An 18,172-nucleotide genomic window follows, 5' to 3' on the forward strand; every position below is an offset into this window, starting at 1 on the left:
GTTTGTTCTGCTTTGGTTGCTACCCTCAGGTTCTGGGTTCACTCTTCCCTTGCTTATGTTGTTCCCTCATACCTTCTTTGATTTCTTGTGTCAGCATGCCAGTTTTTAGATAATATATAGAGATTTTTAAATGTTTGACAGAGTAGCTAGAGAGAATTAAAACTTATTTTTAATGAAAGGTAAAACCAAAAATTCAAACAAGCTACCTTCAAGTCATTTCTGCTCACGGGTTCCACGTTTGTCAGCTTAGAACTGTATGGTACATACAGAGTTTTAATTTTGGAAGTAGGCCTCTCTTTTGAGGTACCTATAACTGGACTTGAACCTCCCAACTTCTCGGTTAGTACCAAACACACTCCCATGGAATGAATCCCAACAGGGCAACCATGGGGTTTCCAACACTGTGGGTGTTTATGGGGACTGCCATCTTCATTTTCCCATGGAGGAACTCTGGTGCCTGTGAAGTGCTGACGTTGTGGTAAGGAGCCAAGAGGACTCCTACAGTGTCATAGTCCTTGTGAAGACCTCTCTTAAGAAGGCCGTGCATTTACTATATCTTAAAAACTGGCAAGTGGACCTGGATTAAAACCACAGAGTACCAGAAAGATATTTACATAGGTGTTTTTTTTAAATCATTACAAACTCAAGGTAGCATTTCAGAAAATGGGATTTCGAAAACATTTATGTGTGCTCATGTGGAATCTAAGTATAGACCAAGAGGCCATTGTTTTAACAGAACAAGGACGTATTGCATGGTTTAAATCAGGAAAGGTATATGAGAGGGTACCCTTAAAAAAAGCTGTGTTTAAATGTTTTTTTTAGAAAACAACCTTATCACCTCCAAAGAACTGTCCATTGCTCTTGATACATTTGTCAAATCTGCCATTCCACTCTTGGAAACATTTTTCAAACTCATCTGTTTGGATCACTTTCAGCAGTGCCTACCTCATTTTTCTCTTCACCTTTTCTTTGTCTTCAAATTACTGCCCTTTCATGCCCCTGTGCATTTGCAGAAACGAAAAGAAGTTACACAGAGTGAGGTCAGGTAAATCAGGTGCAGAGGACAAAAGGCTTTTTTTTTTTTTAACCAAAAACTGGCGCACTGAGATGGCTGTGTGAGTAAATATATTGTCATGGTGGCAAAACCAGTCCTGTCTGCTACAAATCAGGCCTCTTTTTTTTGCACACTGTTATGCAATCTTTCCAGAACCTCTAAATAGAAGCTTGATTAACATTCTGACCTGGTGGAACAAACTCCAAATGCACTCCAAGTCAAAATTTTTGTCTGTTCTGGAAGTTGACAGATGTTCAGAATGAGGTTTGTCATCAATTGACATTTCATCTTTTTTTAAAGGAGAAAATCACACATATACTTAGTTTTTCCTACAGCGTTGTCCTCATAATCTGTGTTCAGCATCACAACAGTTTCTCCAGCATTTTTCCTGGACTGGGAAACAAAATTCCACAGCCACAGAAACTGTTCTCTTAAATCAGCCATCACAAAAATACAGATTTCAGCAAAACTGCTTTTATGAAAAAATATATTGTGACTAGAGAGAACCTTTCCAGGTGATGCCGCTGGGTGCACCAACTCAGAGGAGTTGCTCGCTGCTTGCCTAGCAGGAAAAAGGAATACTACAAAAGCTCTGCTCAGTGCAATTAGGTTTTTTTGGTTACCCCGTATAAGTTAGGGTTGTGTGTTAGGCTGGGTTGTCTATAGAAACACATCCAGGGAAGATGCTCATCTGTGTTCTAGAAACAACTTTATATTAAGAAGCAACTTTACATCAAGAAGGCACCCCAGCCCAGTCCAACTATAGTCCATAAACCCAATGCTGGTCCATAGGTTCCTGAACTATAGTCCATAAACCCAATGCTGGTCCACAGGTTCCTGAACTATAGTCCATAAACCCAATGCTGGTCCACAGGTTCCTCTTCATACTCACTCCTCCACATGCCACTGATGCACAACCGTGGACCAGGAACCAGGAAGATAACAGGCCTATGTGTGCAGTCACCTGAGTCCAAAGCTGGTCCAAAAATGGCAGGGTCCCTACAGCTCTCTGGATTGGCAGCAGATTCGCAACAAGCAGGGAAGCAAAGTCACTGAGAAAGAGGCTGTTTTCAGTCATTCACTCTCAGATACTAGGCCACACCCTCAAGGATGTGTTATCAAGCTACCCCCTGATTAACAGGTTTGACACCACCCCATGCCAGTGGTGTCTGTTTGACATAAAGTTATTCAACCACCAAGGTTCGTATCCTTTCAACCTAGGGTCCTTATTTAATCTGTGTGCTAATGAACTAAAACGAGAAGCTGAACGATTTGTAGAAGAAAGGGGCATCACTATTAAAAGGGAGGCACATGTCCAAACCTTCAACATGCGGATGACACAGCTACGCTTGCTGAAAACCAACTGGAAGCACTTACTGATGAAGATCAAAGACCACAGCCTTCAGTAAGGATTACAGCTCAATGTAAACAAAATCAAAGTCCTTACAACTGGACCAATAAACATTATGATGGATTGGGGAGGCGGGGATTGACAGCGTCAAGGAATTTGTTTTCATTGGATTCACAATCAGTGCTCAGTGAAGGAGCGGTTGGGAAATCGGATGCCACATTACATCTAGCACATCTACTGCACAAAACCTCTTTACACTGTTAAAGGAGAAATGCGTCCCTGTGGGGGTTGAGGGAGACATTCCCTATGCTCTGTTTTCAGTCACTTCATGTCCACGAAAGCTGATGGTAATGAGAAAGAACAGAGGAGAATCATTGCATTTGCGTTCTGCCATTGTAGAAGAATGTGGACTACCACAAGAACAAGCACAGCTGTGTGGGAGTGAGTACAAGCAAGTACTCTTTAGAAGGGAGGATGGCAAGACAGCATCTCCTGTACTTTGGCTGTGCTCTCAGTCCCTGGAAAAGGACAGCCGGCTTGGCCAAGTAGACAGTCCAAGACAAAGAGGAAGATCATCTCGGTGATGGATCGACACAGTGGCTATCACAAGAAGCCCACGCACACAGCAGTGGGGTTTCTACCTGTTGTGGATGGAGCCTCGATGAGCCATAACATTCAACAACAACACAATCCACTCAGAAGTCCCTGACATCAAGTCAATTCCTACTCACAGAGTCCCTATACAAGGACCACTCCAATTACAACATTTCTTTACTTGTTATAGATTGGTAACCAATGAATTCAATGTTAGTAGCCTTACCTAGGAACCTTAATGATGGTTTTGTATGAGTAGATATTAAGTGGTGGTCATATCACAAGTTCTGGATTTTTTTGTGTATGTTCCTTTTATAAGTTCTTAATGAGTTTGGAATCTAATCACTGTTGCTTCTTACAGTAATGTGACTCATCCATAAAATGTACCAATCATAAAACCAACCTAATGTCTCGGACAAGGAACCCCAGTGCCACGGAGGTTAACACTAGACTGCGAAACACAACAGGAAGCAGTTTCAACATACCAACCTCGCCAAAGGAGAAAATACCTTATAGTCCACTCTCGTAAACAGCACAGCCTAGAAAATTCTACCCCTCAGTTCTACTTCGCTTTTCTGTCGTTGATATCTGTGGGGATCCACCTGACAGCACACAAACACAATGACAGCAATGTCCATGATAACAGGGATAACAGATATTCAGATTAGTTGACACTGATGGGCACCGGATGGCTGACCAACAGTAATAATGGATTTCCCTCGCCATGTGTAGTGTTTGCCCACCGCTGCACGTTTCCAGGCTTTTTTTTTTCCCCAGGCATTTTGAGGAACATGAATTTATAGGATTCATAGCCACCACCTGTGTTTTCTACTTTCAGTAACAGCCGGTTTCCTAAGTGAATCGGCAACTCTATAATGTTAGAAATAGTGTGCTTTTTGGACAGAAAATGAAAATGTTTGTTCCTGGAGTGAATTTTGACAACTCTTTAGTAAGCGCCACTGTTCCTATAAAGGACAGAGCATAGTTTGATAAATACAGTATGTTAAAATGTCATACTTTTTGAGACATTTACTATAATACTTTCCAGAACAGCCTAGTCACCCTCTCTCTGGAATTTAACAACACATTTCTCTAAATTCCTAGGTCAAAAATAAAGTATCTTCCCTACAGAATCAAAGTTGCCATGGCAACTTGGCAAAGTTGACCCATAAGAGACAACACCAGGCAATAATTCTTCAGCATTTAGGTTTTTTCTAAGATGGGATATTATTCTTGCCACTTCTGATTTAAGTCAAAGTGAAGGTATACTTTCACAAAGCCTTGTCATTGATGTGGATAAGTATTGGGTTGCTTACCACTAGGTCGGTGGTCAAAACCACTCGTTGCTCCAAGAAAGGTAGTGGGGGCTGTGTGCTCTCTTAGAGAATTACAGCCTTGGAAACCCTAAGGGCCAGGGTGTTATAGAGTCCCTGTGAATCATAATTGACTCAGTGAAAGTGGTTTATCAATGATATAATTTTAATTACACAAACTACTGTATATTTTATTACAGATAACCCATTATTGAAAATAACACTATCATTGTTCATCATGGTAAACTTATGACTATTTCTTGAATAATTAAAGAAATTTTGGAGTACAGGAAAATACCAAAGCTGTTTTAGATACATTGATATCAACAGTTATTGATGTTAACATTGTAGAGTTCACTCTATAATGAAGGTCTGGAATTTCAACGAGAATACCTATTAGGTAATTACCATATATTGATATCTGGCAGTAAAAACATTGACAATTAATTTTGAAAAGTTAAATTGAAATGGACTTGGATTCTGTTGTGACAAACAAGTTCATCTCACCCCCAAAAAGGAATAATAAAAAGAAATTTGTCAGTGTTAGAATCTGTGGTATATTTCACCTAAATATTTCATCTCTGTCCTAAAAGTCCCTCACCTCTTAATAATAGCACTTGCGATAGGGAGAAAATTTATTTTTTAACTTATTTTTCCTTAAAAGGCAATTTCATGCAATTCAATGAAAAATGAATGGAGTCAACGTCATTTATGATTTCTGGCTGGTTCGACACAAGCTTCCATTTGTCCTGTGTAGTCATCAGGAATAAAAAGACGTGACTGAGTTGAGTGCTTTCCAGAGTGAAGATTCTTCAGGGAACCCTAGTGGAGATTCCTAATCCAACTGATGGTGGTTTAAACCCATCTAGCATTATATGCTGGAGAAAGAATTGGCGATCTGCTTCCCTACAGATTCCCCCCACAATAAACAACCTTACTCCCATCGAGTTGATGTGGACTCATAGTGACCTTCTAGGACAGGGTAGAACTGATCCTGTGAGTTTCTGAGACTATACATCTCTAAGGGAGTAGAAAGTTTGGTATTTCTCACACAGAGAAACTGGTGGCTTCTAACTGGTGCCCTTCTGGTTAGCAACGTAACTGGCAACCGAGAGCCAAGAAAGCCTTGTGGGGCAGTTCCACTCTGTCACATGGGACAGTATGCTGCGCATGCAACACACATCTTTAGAGGGTTTGCCTTATTCATTATTGCTTAAGCCAAGTTTCTTTGGGTTGCAATTAAGAGAAACTAGTTTGTCAGTTAGGATTCTTCAAGATGTTTTACTAATCAAAAAGATTCCATGGTTTCTCCAAGTGAAGGAGTCTAGCAGTCAGCCCCACTTAGATATACAAGATTAGGGTGCCAGTGTTTTCTTCATGGTGTTTATGGGCCTGCCCCTATCTTTGTGCTAGCCTTATTTTCAGGATGAAATTTCTTTTTTTTTAAAATCATTTTATTAGGGCCTCATACAACTCTTATCATAATCCATACACACATCAGTTGTGTAAAGCGCATTTGTACATTCATCGCCCTCATCATTCTCAAAACATTTCCTCGCCACTTAAGCCCCCAGCATTAGGTACTCATTTTTCCCCTCCCTCCCCGCACTCACCTCCCTCAAGAGCCCTTGATAATTTATAAATTGTTATTTTGTCATATCTTGCGCTGTCTGACGTCTCCCTTCACCCACTTTTCGGTTGTCCATCCCCCAGGGAGGAGGTCACATATAGTTCCTTGTAATCGGTTCCCTCTTTACTACCCACTCTCCCTCTACCCTCCCTGTATCGCCACTCACACCACTGGTCCTGTAGGGCTCATCCTCCCTGGATTCCCTGTATTTCCAGTTCCTATCTGTACCAGTGTACCTCCTCTGGTCTAGCCAGACTTGCAAGGTAGAAATTTCTTATGGTGGTAACTGGTTTCAGTAGTTCTCACTCTCACTCCATCTCAGCTTTTAAAATGAGGAAGTGCTCTCCTCTTTACCCAAATGAGGAGTCCTGGGGGTGCTTTGGGCTGCTAATGAAAAGGTTGGCAGTTTGAAGTCGGGAGCAGATCCTCTGGAGAAAAGCGAGGCAATTTGTTTCCTAAAAGAGTTAGTGTCATGAAAACCCTATGGAACGAATCTGCATTATCTGTCAAACCCAAACTCATCACCACTGAGCCAATCACAAGTTCTCACGACTGTATAGGGTTCCCAAGGCGGTAGGTCAGGACAGGTGTACGAGGGTTGGACAGCCCACCTTTTCCCTTCCTCAGAGCAGCAGGTGGGTTTGAACCTTCAACTTTTTAGTTTGCAGTCCAACACTTACCAGACAGTGAACCAGGGACCCTTAATACAGGGTCAATCTAAGTTGAAATTGCTGCAGTGGCAATGGGTATCCTACCAAACTCTTGGACGTATCATTGATTGAGCCTCATCAGGTTATGTACCAATGTCTACTCAACAAACATTGTTGCCGCTGGAATGTCAGCTGTAAAATGGTTTGTGCTTAAAAGCAAGAGCCACTGCCATGAGTTGCTTTTGACTTGAAGGATTAGAGCAGTCCTTCCCATAGGACGTAGTAGAACTGTGCCTTAGGTTTTCTGAGACTGTTTATCTTTATGGGAACAGACAGCTTTGTCTTTCTTCCACTATGTAGCCAGTGGGCTTGAACTGCCAACCTTGTAATTAATTGCCTGATGCTGCTAACAGCAAAGTAAAGCCAACCTATGAAGCTTCTGGTTAAGTAATAACAGCCTCTAGACCAGTGGTTCTCAACCTTCCTCATGCTGTGATCCTTTCATACAGTTCCTCATGTGGTGGTGACACAACCATAAAATTATTTCTGTTGCTACTTCATCACTGTAGTTTTGCTACTGTGATGAATCTGGCAACCCCTGTGAAAGGGTTGTTCAGCCCCCCAAAGGGTTCACGACTCACAGGTTGACAACGGCTGCTCTAGACAGTGGTGGGGAGTTGAATGCATTTTGGGAATATCCCAATGCTCTTTACCCTCAAAGAACATTCTCTGTGTCTTGGTGCTCTGGAAAATTGATAACCAGTTAAGGGTATCCAGTCTTTCTTGAAATATGGGACTTTTTGTTTCTTCTTATTTGCATCTGCTTTACCCTTCTTTCTAGATATTCCTTTTTCTAAGGAGCCCTGGTGGCACTGTGAGATAAGCACTAGACCGCTAACCACAAAGTTTGCAGTTCAAATCCTCCAGCTGCTCAGCAGGAGGAAGAGAGAGGAGACCCTCCGTGCCTGCAAAGATTTGTAGTCTTGGAAACCCGAAGCAGCAGTTCTGCTCTGTCTTATAGGTGTGTCGCTATGAACTGGATACAACTCCATGAGAGATGGTTGGGTTTCATTCTTCTTTCTCTGCGATCCTCTCCCCCCCTCCCCCAGCCCAATTCTTTGACCAAAGCGGTATGCATACATGTTATGTGATAACTAAAGTTTAATTAGAATGGTTTGTAGGATTTTTATGTCAAAAGAGTCTACAATTAAAAGCATTTGTTCACATCTCAGCTTTTACATTTAGGATCATATTCTTTGGTTTATGGAGTCTTGAAGGAAGATCAATATGCGTAGAATGTTTCTTTTAATTGACTTCCTTGTGTGTGTATGTTGCCTAATGACTTGTGAACAGGGAGACAGGATATTTGTATTGACTGGGTATCAAGAATAATGTGACCCTTTACGTCAGAATAAGTCAGAATAGAACTACTCCTTAGAGTTTCCAAGACCTGTGCAGGCAGCCACGCTGCCCACTTGGGGAGCAGCCAGCCCTTAAGTTTGAATTGCTGACCTTGTGATTAGCAGCTGTCATGGTAGCATCAGGACTCATTTTTTAACCAGCAGTCAAATAATGAATTTATTTGCCAAAATTCACATCCTAAGCTTGGTTATAAAAAACATACACATAGATTCATTAAATATGTATCTTAACTTTACTTGAATGTTTTAGGATATATTCTATTTTAAGTAAAGACTAAAATCTTTAAGTGAAGACTCTTCAAATCAATCAACAACATTATATTTAATGATACAATCTATTAATTGCCCCAGAATTGGTCAACATTTATATGGTTTTTCCCCTGTATGCTCCTCATCAAAATTGCCTTTTTAAAACATTAAAAGCTCTTCATTGGTTAGGTGATATAAATAAAGCTTTTGTGATCGGCACCTTGCTAAGATAAATAATGATCACTTCAATAGAAGTAGAACTTAATAACTCAAATTAACTAAAATAATGTGTTACCTCTATTTTTAGGAACATTCATTGAAAGTAGGCTCTGATATCAGTGATTTTCAAGTAGAGAATTTTGAGTTTGTTGTTGTTTGATAGTAATTACAGCTCAGGCTTTCTATAGATCAGTCTAAAAATGACATTTTTCCTTGAGTAGCAATGAGAAAGCTCTCTAGTTTGCTGTTACCAGGTACTGCTAAATCAGTCCCTTCTCATAAAGACCCTTTGTATCACAGCAGAGGAGCACTGGTGACATCGTGGGCTGTGCTTTGGGCTCCTAACTGAAAGATCATCTGCCGTGTGAAACCACTCTATGTGAGAGAAAGAGGAGGCTTATTCCTCCTGGATAAGTGTTTCACATTGTGTTAATCCAGGTAGACTAGAGAAACAAATCCAGGGAGACTCATATGTAAACAAGAAAGAACTTTATATACAAGAGCAATTGAATATTGAGAAAATGGCCCAGTTCAGTCCTGAAGTCCAATATTAGCCCATATGTCCGATACCAATTTATAAAGTCCTTTTCAGGCTCACGAAACATATGAAATGATGTTGAATGCAGGAAGCTCACAGGCCAGTGGGTGGAAAGTCTTGTGGATCCAGTGGTGGTGTAAGCATCTAAGTGCTGGCAGGGGTCTCTACTGGCTCCTCCAGCTCAGGGCCTGAACTTAGCTCCATGTGTCTTGGAATGTCTCCCAGGGAATGTCTGTTTTCTGCCTCCAGTAACCTATTTATCTCCTTAACGACTCCAAATGAGGTCACCAAGCTGCAACCTGATTGACAGGTTAAACTCCACCCCTTCACTCTTAAGTTGCAACTTGTTAACAGGTTATGTAACTATCACACACATCTTCAGTATTCATTGTAATTCTTCTTCTATGTCTGCTAAGGTCTTTTGAAATTTCTGCACTGTTGAAAATTCACCTCCTAAACCATCGCAATGGCTTGTTTGCTGAACTGCACTTTTTTACTTGATAAAAATTCCTTGCACAAAATGTTTTTTCTTAATAAAAAAACAAGTATATGTTGGGGAATGTTGCCTTTAGCCTCTATTAATAACATAGTCACTGCTGCTTCCCAGGCTTCCGCTCCTCCATCACAGTCAACATAGAGCAGGGGTACAAGGCGGTAAGATGTGGCACTATGATGGCCCTAACAGATTTTCTTGTGGTCACATTTGGCTATTGTGGCAAATACTAGCATTGATCATTTTAATATAAATGTGTTTGAGTATGTGTTTTAGAATCGTAGGAATTATAAAGTCAATGTGTCCTTGTTTGATATCCATTATTTTCTTTATTATTATAGGAGGACACAGATCACAATTACTACATATCTCGGATATACGGTCCATCTGATTCTGCCAGCCGGGAACTGTGGGTGAACATAGACCAAATGGAAAAAGACAAAGTGAAGATTCATGGAATATTGTCTAATACTCATCGGCAAGCTGCGGTAAGAGTTTCAATAATCTGGATTTATTTTATTTTCCACTATGAAAAAGGCCATGGCTTTAATTGGTAGATCCACAATGTTTGTTCTGATCACTTTTCAAGTATATTTAGTTTTGCAGTTCCAATTTAGATTAATAATTACTATAGGTTATTAATGGAAATGAAACATGGAGTTGTTTATAAAGCCACCATTACTTTTACAAATTTCGTAGCAAATTTGATTAGTTGCATCCTTGAATACAAAGTTGAGATTTATCATGGATGATTGTCAATTATATCCTAACTCACTATTTATAGAACATTAAAGAAACTTACATTAATTTGGTTTCTTCCATTTTATATAAGTTCATTGTTCTTGGTCTAAAAAAGATTTAAGCATGATAAGTAATCTGGAGGAGAAGACAACGGGACTGATAGTTCCTGGGGGGACACGAGATAGGGGGAGGCGGGAGAAAGAAAGTGGGTGTTAGCAAAGCCAGGGACAAGGGAACAACAAGTGATCTAAACTGAAAGGTGAGGAAGGTGGAGGAGGCCTGGTAGGGTTTGTTCAAGGGCAACGTTACTGAGAGGAATTACTGAAACCCAAATGAAGGCTGAACATGAAAGTGGGACAAGAGGAGAATAAAAGGAAATAGAAGAAAGAACCAGGAGGTAAAGGGCATTTATAGAGGTCTAAATACAGGCATGTACATATGGAAACATATTTGTAACGAGAGGGGACTAGAACTATGTATTCATATCTATATGTTAAGAATTAAGGTTGCAGATGGACATTGGGCCTCTACTCATGTACTCCCTCAACGCAAGAGCACTTTGTTTTATTGACCTGGCATTCCATGATGCTCACCTTCCCCGACACAATCTCTGAAGACAAAGTGGGTGCATAAGCAAATTTGGTGAAGAAAGCTGATGGTGCCTGGCTACCGAAAGATATAGTGTCTGGGGTCTTAAAGGCTTGAAGATAAACAAGCGGCCATCTAGCTGAGAAGAAACAAAGCCCACATAAAAGAAGCACAACAGCCTGTGTGATCATGAGGTGTTGATAGGATCAGGCATCAGGCATCAAAGACCCAGAACAAAAATCATATGATTGTGAATGAGAGGGAGTGCCGAGTATAGACCCAAAGCCCATATGTAAGCAATTGGATATCCCCTTACAGAAGGATTGCAGGGAGGAGACAAGACAGGCAGGGTGCAGTATAGCACCGATGAAACATAAAACTTTCTTCTAGTTCTTTAATGCTCCCCACCTCCCATCCCCACTATCATGACTGCAATTCTGTCTTATAAATCTGGCTAGACCAGAGCATGTACACCAGTACAGATAAGAGCTGGAAGCACAGGGAATCCAGAACAGATCAACCCCTGAGAGTAGTGATACCAGGAGGGTAAGGGGACGGTGGGGGCAAAAGGGGGAATGAGTCACAATGATCTACCTATAGCCCCCACCCAGGGGGATGGACAACAGAAAAGTTGGTAAAGGGAGACATCAGTCCGTATAAGACATGAAAAAATAATAATAATTTATAAATTACCCAGGGTTCATGAGGGAGGGTGAAGAAGGGAGGATAAAAATGAGGAGCTGATACCAAGTCCTCAAGTAGAAAGAAAATATTTTGAAAATGATGATGGCCACAAATGTGCTTGACACAATGGATGGATGGATGGCTTGTGATAAGAGTTGTACGAGCCCCGAATAAAATTACTTCTTAAAATAAAAAATTTTTTAAAGATTTAACCAAAAAATTTATGATTCAGATAGCATGATGATAACAAAAAAGCATAATTAAGTTTATTAGCATTAACAAGTTTTATTGTGTGAGAAGACATTTGAGGTGTTAAGAAGCACCCCAACATAAAAAAGGTGAGAGGGCTTGAGTTTACAAAGATACATTCCCAAACTCATAAAACTGACTCCCATCAGAGTAGACCTTTTTAAATTTAGAGGAGTAAATGTGGCTATCCTTTATTTGACTGGTTAATTACATTTATCTTTTGTTTTGGTTAAGTTGGCCCCTGAATGCTAAGCCTTTTATCTTAATGGATGAGTGTTGTTGACTCAGACTGATAAGCACTCTTCATTCATGCTTTGTGGTGGGTAGTGGTGGGGGGAGTGAGGGGCATGTTGTTGAACTGGGATCAGAAAAGTTGTTTACATTTTTACCTAGTTATAAAGTTGTTATTTCTTATAAATGACCTTATGACTAAATTTTATTTCATTCTTGGCCCTGGTAAACCATTTAACTTGTCCTTTTAAAAAATTGAATACATAATGTCGTAAGCTAAATGTTGAATGACCACTATTACCCCCAAAGTTCCAATTTAAAGTCTTTATTAACCCTCGCCAGTGACTACAAGATGACTAGATGTTTCTCACCCCCTAGCAGCCCCTCACTGTTGTAAGGGGTCAACTTATAAAGGTAGAAACCATGGCTGGAAGACTTAAGGGGTAGGGCTGGGTTTTCCCACAGAGCTGTGCAAGCACTCTACAGAAGCTATACAAATAAGCTTTCATTTACATGCACTGTGTGGGGCATTTTCTGGGCACAGTCAACGTTGTGAAGGATTTTCTGATCACACAGAACATTCTGACAGATATTCTGAGCACACAGTACCTGACGTTTTTCCACATTTTTTAATAATACCAGGTTTGTTAGCATGAAATCAGCCTTCTTTTCCTAGAGCAGTACACAATTTTCCTTGTTTTAAGGAGAGCAAATCTAAACCCCTGTGATTTTGCAAAACCACTTAGGCTAAAGATTTTACTTGGTCAGAAAGCTGGTTCATAGTTCATTCTAAATGACTATATCTAAATTGATCTGATCCTCCTGGACAGCTCTTTAAATTTAGAATCACTGGTTATTAAGGCAGCTACTCCTGTTGCCATAGATCTGGCTAATCCTAATCCATCTGTCTATTTTAGGGGGGCTTACACACAAAATTTACAGTATTAAGAAACCCAAGAGAGTCTCAGTTTAAGGGGTCTTCTGTGAAAGAATGAGCTTTCCATTATGTGTCAGTGTGGGGCAGCCTTGAGGCAGCAAGTCCATCTACCTTGACCATAGTCGAAGTTGTGAGTGTGACTGTGAAGGGCCCTTTCCTAGGGGACAGTCACCAATTGTAATGGGTGCACAGGTAGGCTGCTGGTTAGTGGTTTGTACTACTTATCTTCAAGGATCTGTGGAGTTGGTGATAGACAATCTGTAAGGTTTGCAGGGACTTAAGCAAATTATGATTATGAATCTCTGCCTGCAGGTGCACTTGGAATAATGAAGGGGTCAGTGTCGGGTCAACGTGACACCTTTACACAACTCTTTAGCCATATATATGATTTTTAAAACAAGGGCAATAATAAAATCATATTTGTGTCTAACAGGATAAAACTAAAATGCATACAACTTGAAATGTACCAGCCTTATTTAAACATAATAATCTATAAGTGAGCAAAACAAAAAAATTCTATACTTAACAATTGTAGTTATGTGAATACCTACACCAGAATCCTATAGTCCTGTCAATATGTTTCTCCACCTATGAAAGTTTGTGAGCCAGCTACTTCATGCCTTTATCCCCTAATTTTGGGTATCCAATTTCTATACTACCCATTTATATCAACCTAGTGCTCTTTGGAGACAAACATGGTCTTTGATGTGAAGAATCTTCATTCCACATGAAACCTTGTGGCTTGGCATCCATAAGGAAAGTCAAATTGGGGCAGGCCATTCATAAAGTCAGCACCAATAAGCATCAATTCATGGGCTCAAAAATCCTATCTGCATCTGGTTGGGTTCTGGTCAACTTAACATTGACCACCTCACTTAGCTTCATCAGGCTGCCCATTGGCATCCTCTCCTTTTGACCATGGACCCTGTTATAAGTTCTCAGCATCCCTATCTCTTGGGGCTAAGTCATGGACTTCAGACCAGCCAACCTGCTTTTGTCTTCTCCTTTAGTCCCTGTACACCAAGTCCATGGGTAACAGTGGCCCGACTTAGCCTGTCTCTTTATTACTGCATTTTCTCCACTTCCACTCAATAACTGGATCCAGGTGGTCACCTGGCAAGCATTTGAGGCTGCAAGGAGGCTCCCTTTAATGTATCGTGCTAGAGAGGAGTGTTTCCTTATGGCTTCAAATTTTTTTAGCTACAGGCACAAGCCACTATTTCAAAATTCAAAAAGCCAAAGAATGCCCTTTTTTCCTTTTTTTTTTTTTTTCAGTCTACCAACAGCCCCCCAGACAAGTCTCTTCAGAATCCAAGGTCCTGAGCACTTAAGACCCTGACTGGGTGGGGCTTAATTTTTCAGAGCCTTCCTTGCAGGTATGCCCTACACTAATTTAAAGATTCAATTTAATTGTAAAGGCAAGTAGGCATACAAACTCTCTATTTTTACTTCCTAGTAATTATTTCTATAAGTATTATAGCAATAACAGCTACAAGAAAACAGTATAAACCCAGTACAGCCCAATCCTAAACTATTTCATGGATGTGAAATATGGCCTTAGACTTCTGGCTGTATCAAGCCAAGGCAGGGCCTACCATCAGCCATTTTGACCAGGCAGTGTGGGCGAGTTTCAAGGTAACTTTTTGCCGCTTAAGCTTAAACTGTACATTTAGTACATTTATTTTTTCCATTTTAAACAGGAATAACAAAAGACAACAACCAAGGAACAGTGGGTGTCCTGGCATATTTTCTTTGACTCTAACCCTGGGAAGGGCAGGGTATGCAACCTTTGCATTAACTTATGTGCATGCTGGCATCTGGAGGTGACACTAAAAACTATCTGATTTAAATGAGGAATGTAACACCTGTTTGGAGCAAGTGCACCAATTTAGACTGCCCCAGATGGGAGAATCGTGCTACTCAGCCACAAGAGTGCAACCTAGAGCCTCTGGTATTAATGTTCATTCATCAGGGAGCATCCCCCAACCTGTAGGGAGTATCCCCCAACCTGTAAAGTCTTTTGGGCCTTTAGTTGTTTTGCCATGCTCACTTCCTCCTCAGCATAGGTCTGTGGTAGGAAGAGTAGGTACTGGCAGAGCCACCAAAATGGGAAGTGCCTGTGCTGGTTTTAGTGCTGCAGCTCTGGATTCAGCATCTGCTATTCTGTTGCCCCTGGCTTCCATGGAAGCTCCTTTTCAGTGCCCTTTACACTGGACCAAGCCAATTTCTTTGCCAACCATATGGCTTCTAAAAGGGCCGATATTTCTAATTAGTTTTTAATGCCCTTAGGAACTGTGGTATGGATGGGGTCTACCCTCTTGTTGAACTCCCTTAAGTCCTGAACTGGCCTGTAATTTTTGGTACCAGGTTTTAAAACAGGGAGCAAGGGTGTATACCAGGATGACTTACATTTGACAAGTATCCACTATTTTAGGATGTGTTGCATGTGCTGAGCAATATCTTCTGGCCTCTTGGTTCATGGTGTACTGCTGTACCTGGACAGGCAGGACAGTGTCAGTCAGCTGGACAATCACCAAGGGTGAGGTCGCGCCAGTCCCCGGGGTTGGTTTCTGCGCAGACTCCCGGAAACCCAGCCTGTAGGTGATGAAGCCGCATTGTGTCCTCCTGAAGGTTATCCTCACTGGTGTCTTCAGGTGGTTGCCGGCGACTTTGCAGCAGATAATCCTTGGATGAAGGACAGGTTAGCAAGATGCGAGGGAGGGTACGGGGAATAGTTAATTCCATTTCAGTTCCTTCAAAGGAACTAGTAGCTTGGAGTTTCTGTATCAAATTTCTTCCAAGAAGGGGACACAGGCATTCAGGTGCTATTGTGAAAGAATGAATTACCATGTTCTTACCCAGATTTACTGACCTATCTGTAGTCCAGGTGAGTGTAGAAGTTCTTCTCATGGCTCCCGGAATGGTAATTTTAGTTTTTGACATTGGTCTTAGTCAAAATCGAGTGAGTTGCTCGGGCATCTACTAAAATACTGACTGGTTTGCCCCTTACCTGCAATGTCACCCTGGACTCCTGGGGGCTGAGTGAAAAAGAGCCTTACCCCTGTCACCTGTCATTCCCTCTTTTCTAAAGTTAATACAGGGCAAGGTTCTGGGGGGTGTCTTTTGCCCTTATTTGCACACTTATTTTTAATGTGCTTTCTTTTTAAACTCCTGATTTGCAGGTATTGTAAACCAAGGCAAAGTTCACTTTCCCTCAAGCCTTCTACAACTTACGACATCCCTTCAAGTTTAGCTTTCACATTCTGGGACAACTGGACATTCTACTTTAGGACAAAGCTACTTTCTTTTTCTCCTCTTTAAAAACAACACAAAACACAAAAACCTATTGCCAATTATTTTGCTTTTCAGCTTGACAGTTCTTTCCACTAACCGGTGCTGGAACCGGACTTCCTGGTGCTTGTGATCTTGCATCTAACATAACATGCAACCCTGCGTGTTTGGCTAATTTCTGGAACCAAGGAAGGGGATTCAGAAGGAGGCTAACCCCCAAATAAGTGTAAGGGAATTGATCGGGATGTTCACGGGTCCTTGTAACTATAGTTCATACTGCCTGAGCTAATTGAGGATCATATGTCCGGTAAGCATCTAGTAGCCTTTCTAGAAAGGTGATGGCGATTTCTGAAGACTTTGAGCAATAGCACTGACCCTAGACAGATTTGCAGGATGCCTGGTTTCCCCCTTTAACACATAGCCAATGGGTGAAAATTTTCTAGCACCCAAAGCCCTCACATAGTGTTGAGGTCCCAGGGGGGTTTATTTTGAGGAAACACTTCCTCTGATTGTATCTATTTTCTTCTGCAGTACCACCAGTTGGCCCCCATAAAGCCTTTTGGGCTTTCTGGTAGATATAATTTCTCTCTTCAGTGATGAACAAAACTATGAGTATCTTTTGGTAATCATCCCAAGTGGGATAATGAGTCTGGCGCACAAACTTCAATATGCAAATTAAAGATTGGGGTTTTTCAGGAAAAGATGGGTGTTGGTTCTTTCCAGTTATATAAGTCACTGGTTAAAGAAGGGATGCACACTAAGAAAGGCCTTCCTCTTGGACTTCCCATCCCTGGGGTGCTTCTTTCAGAGGTGAAAGGGGCTCCATGTGGAGCCTCACTTTGATTATGCAGTGGCGACAAAACTGGTTCCTATCGGGGCAGGTTTATTTTCTTTTTCTACCTGTTGGGGGCCTTACATGAGGGGGAGGTAAAATGCTCTTCTCTGACAATGAAGGCTCTACTGGTTTTTGGTATTCATCTTGACCACTTTTTCTCACAATGAGTGAGGAGGCAGCTGGAGGAGAAGTTACTCCATAGTCAGTAGGATAGGCCTAAAAGGAGCAGGGATTGAACCAGAGCTGCTGAGCTGCAGAGCAGGGAGTCAGTGTCGGTGAGTGCTCTTTGCTCTCCGTGGGTGATGGTGGTGGGCAAGGGTGGGGATGGGGTGGTGCTGCCTGCTGGGTATGGAGAGTAGGGACAGACCACAGAGACAGACTCAGGCAAGGCAGGAAGGCTTTTAGAGCACTGCCCCGAAAAGCTATATAAAACAGGCAGTACTTGGGGCCACTGCAGAGAATTCCCCATTCCACAAAGAGCTCCTGGTGTACAGGTGGAATCAGGGGTGTCACAGAGGACACCCTGAGCCACGAAAGAACTGCTAAGTGCTCAAAGAGCACTTTGCAGAGGCAGGAAGCCCTTGTCCAGAAAGTCAGAGACACAGAACAGCCAAAAAATGTGACCCAAAAGACATACAACAGGGCAAGAGAAACCGTTTGAAGAGGAGCCATCACCGTAAGGGCAGTAACCGTTAGCCAAAGAGTTTGACAGAGAATAATGGGATCCCAGAGTGCAAGGAGGAGGAGGAAAGAAGCACTCCAAAGAGTAGACATCTGACCCGATTCTTCACCCTCTGGTTGACGCAGACAACAGGAGCGGAGGGTCACGGATGTCAAACCATACCGGTACTCACCTGACCTGCAGGTTAGAGCTGTAGTCAAACTCAGACTGCAACGTGTGACAAACACACCTTTATGTACTTTTCCTGAGTTTAAACCATGGATTCCCTTCCGAAGAAGAGAAAATGTAAAGGCCAGCTACCAGAAACCAGACCAGGGCAAGCTTTACTCCACACTGAGAGTGGACATTGTCAAATGGGACAGTTTCCAAGGAAAAAACAAAAAACAAGCAACAACAACAAAAAAATACAAGAGTAAACAAAA

At 41.6% G+C, this 18,172-nt stretch overlaps 1 protein-coding gene across 1 annotated transcript in view; it reads left to right on the forward strand.

Moving 5' to 3' along the window:
• The window catches only part of PLXDC2 (plexin domain containing 2), a 446,078-nt gene that overhangs the window by 239,309 nt on the left and 188,597 nt on the right, over positions 1-18,172 (forward strand). The window contains exon 3 of the mRNA XM_013008120.2: positions 9,854-10,000. Coding sequence (XP_012863574.2) covers positions 9,854-10,000 — 147 coding nt within the window. The remainder of the gene's footprint in view (positions 1-9,853; positions 10,001-18,172) is intronic.

The sequence above is a fragment of the Echinops telfairi genome, unplaced genomic scaffold, assembly GCF_000313985.2.
Source record: "Echinops telfairi isolate 266 unplaced genomic scaffold, ASM31398v2 ScPeMD7_7473;HRSCAF=8511, whole genome shotgun sequence".
NCBI lineage: Eukaryota > Metazoa > Chordata > Mammalia > Afrosoricida > Tenrecidae > Echinops > Echinops telfairi.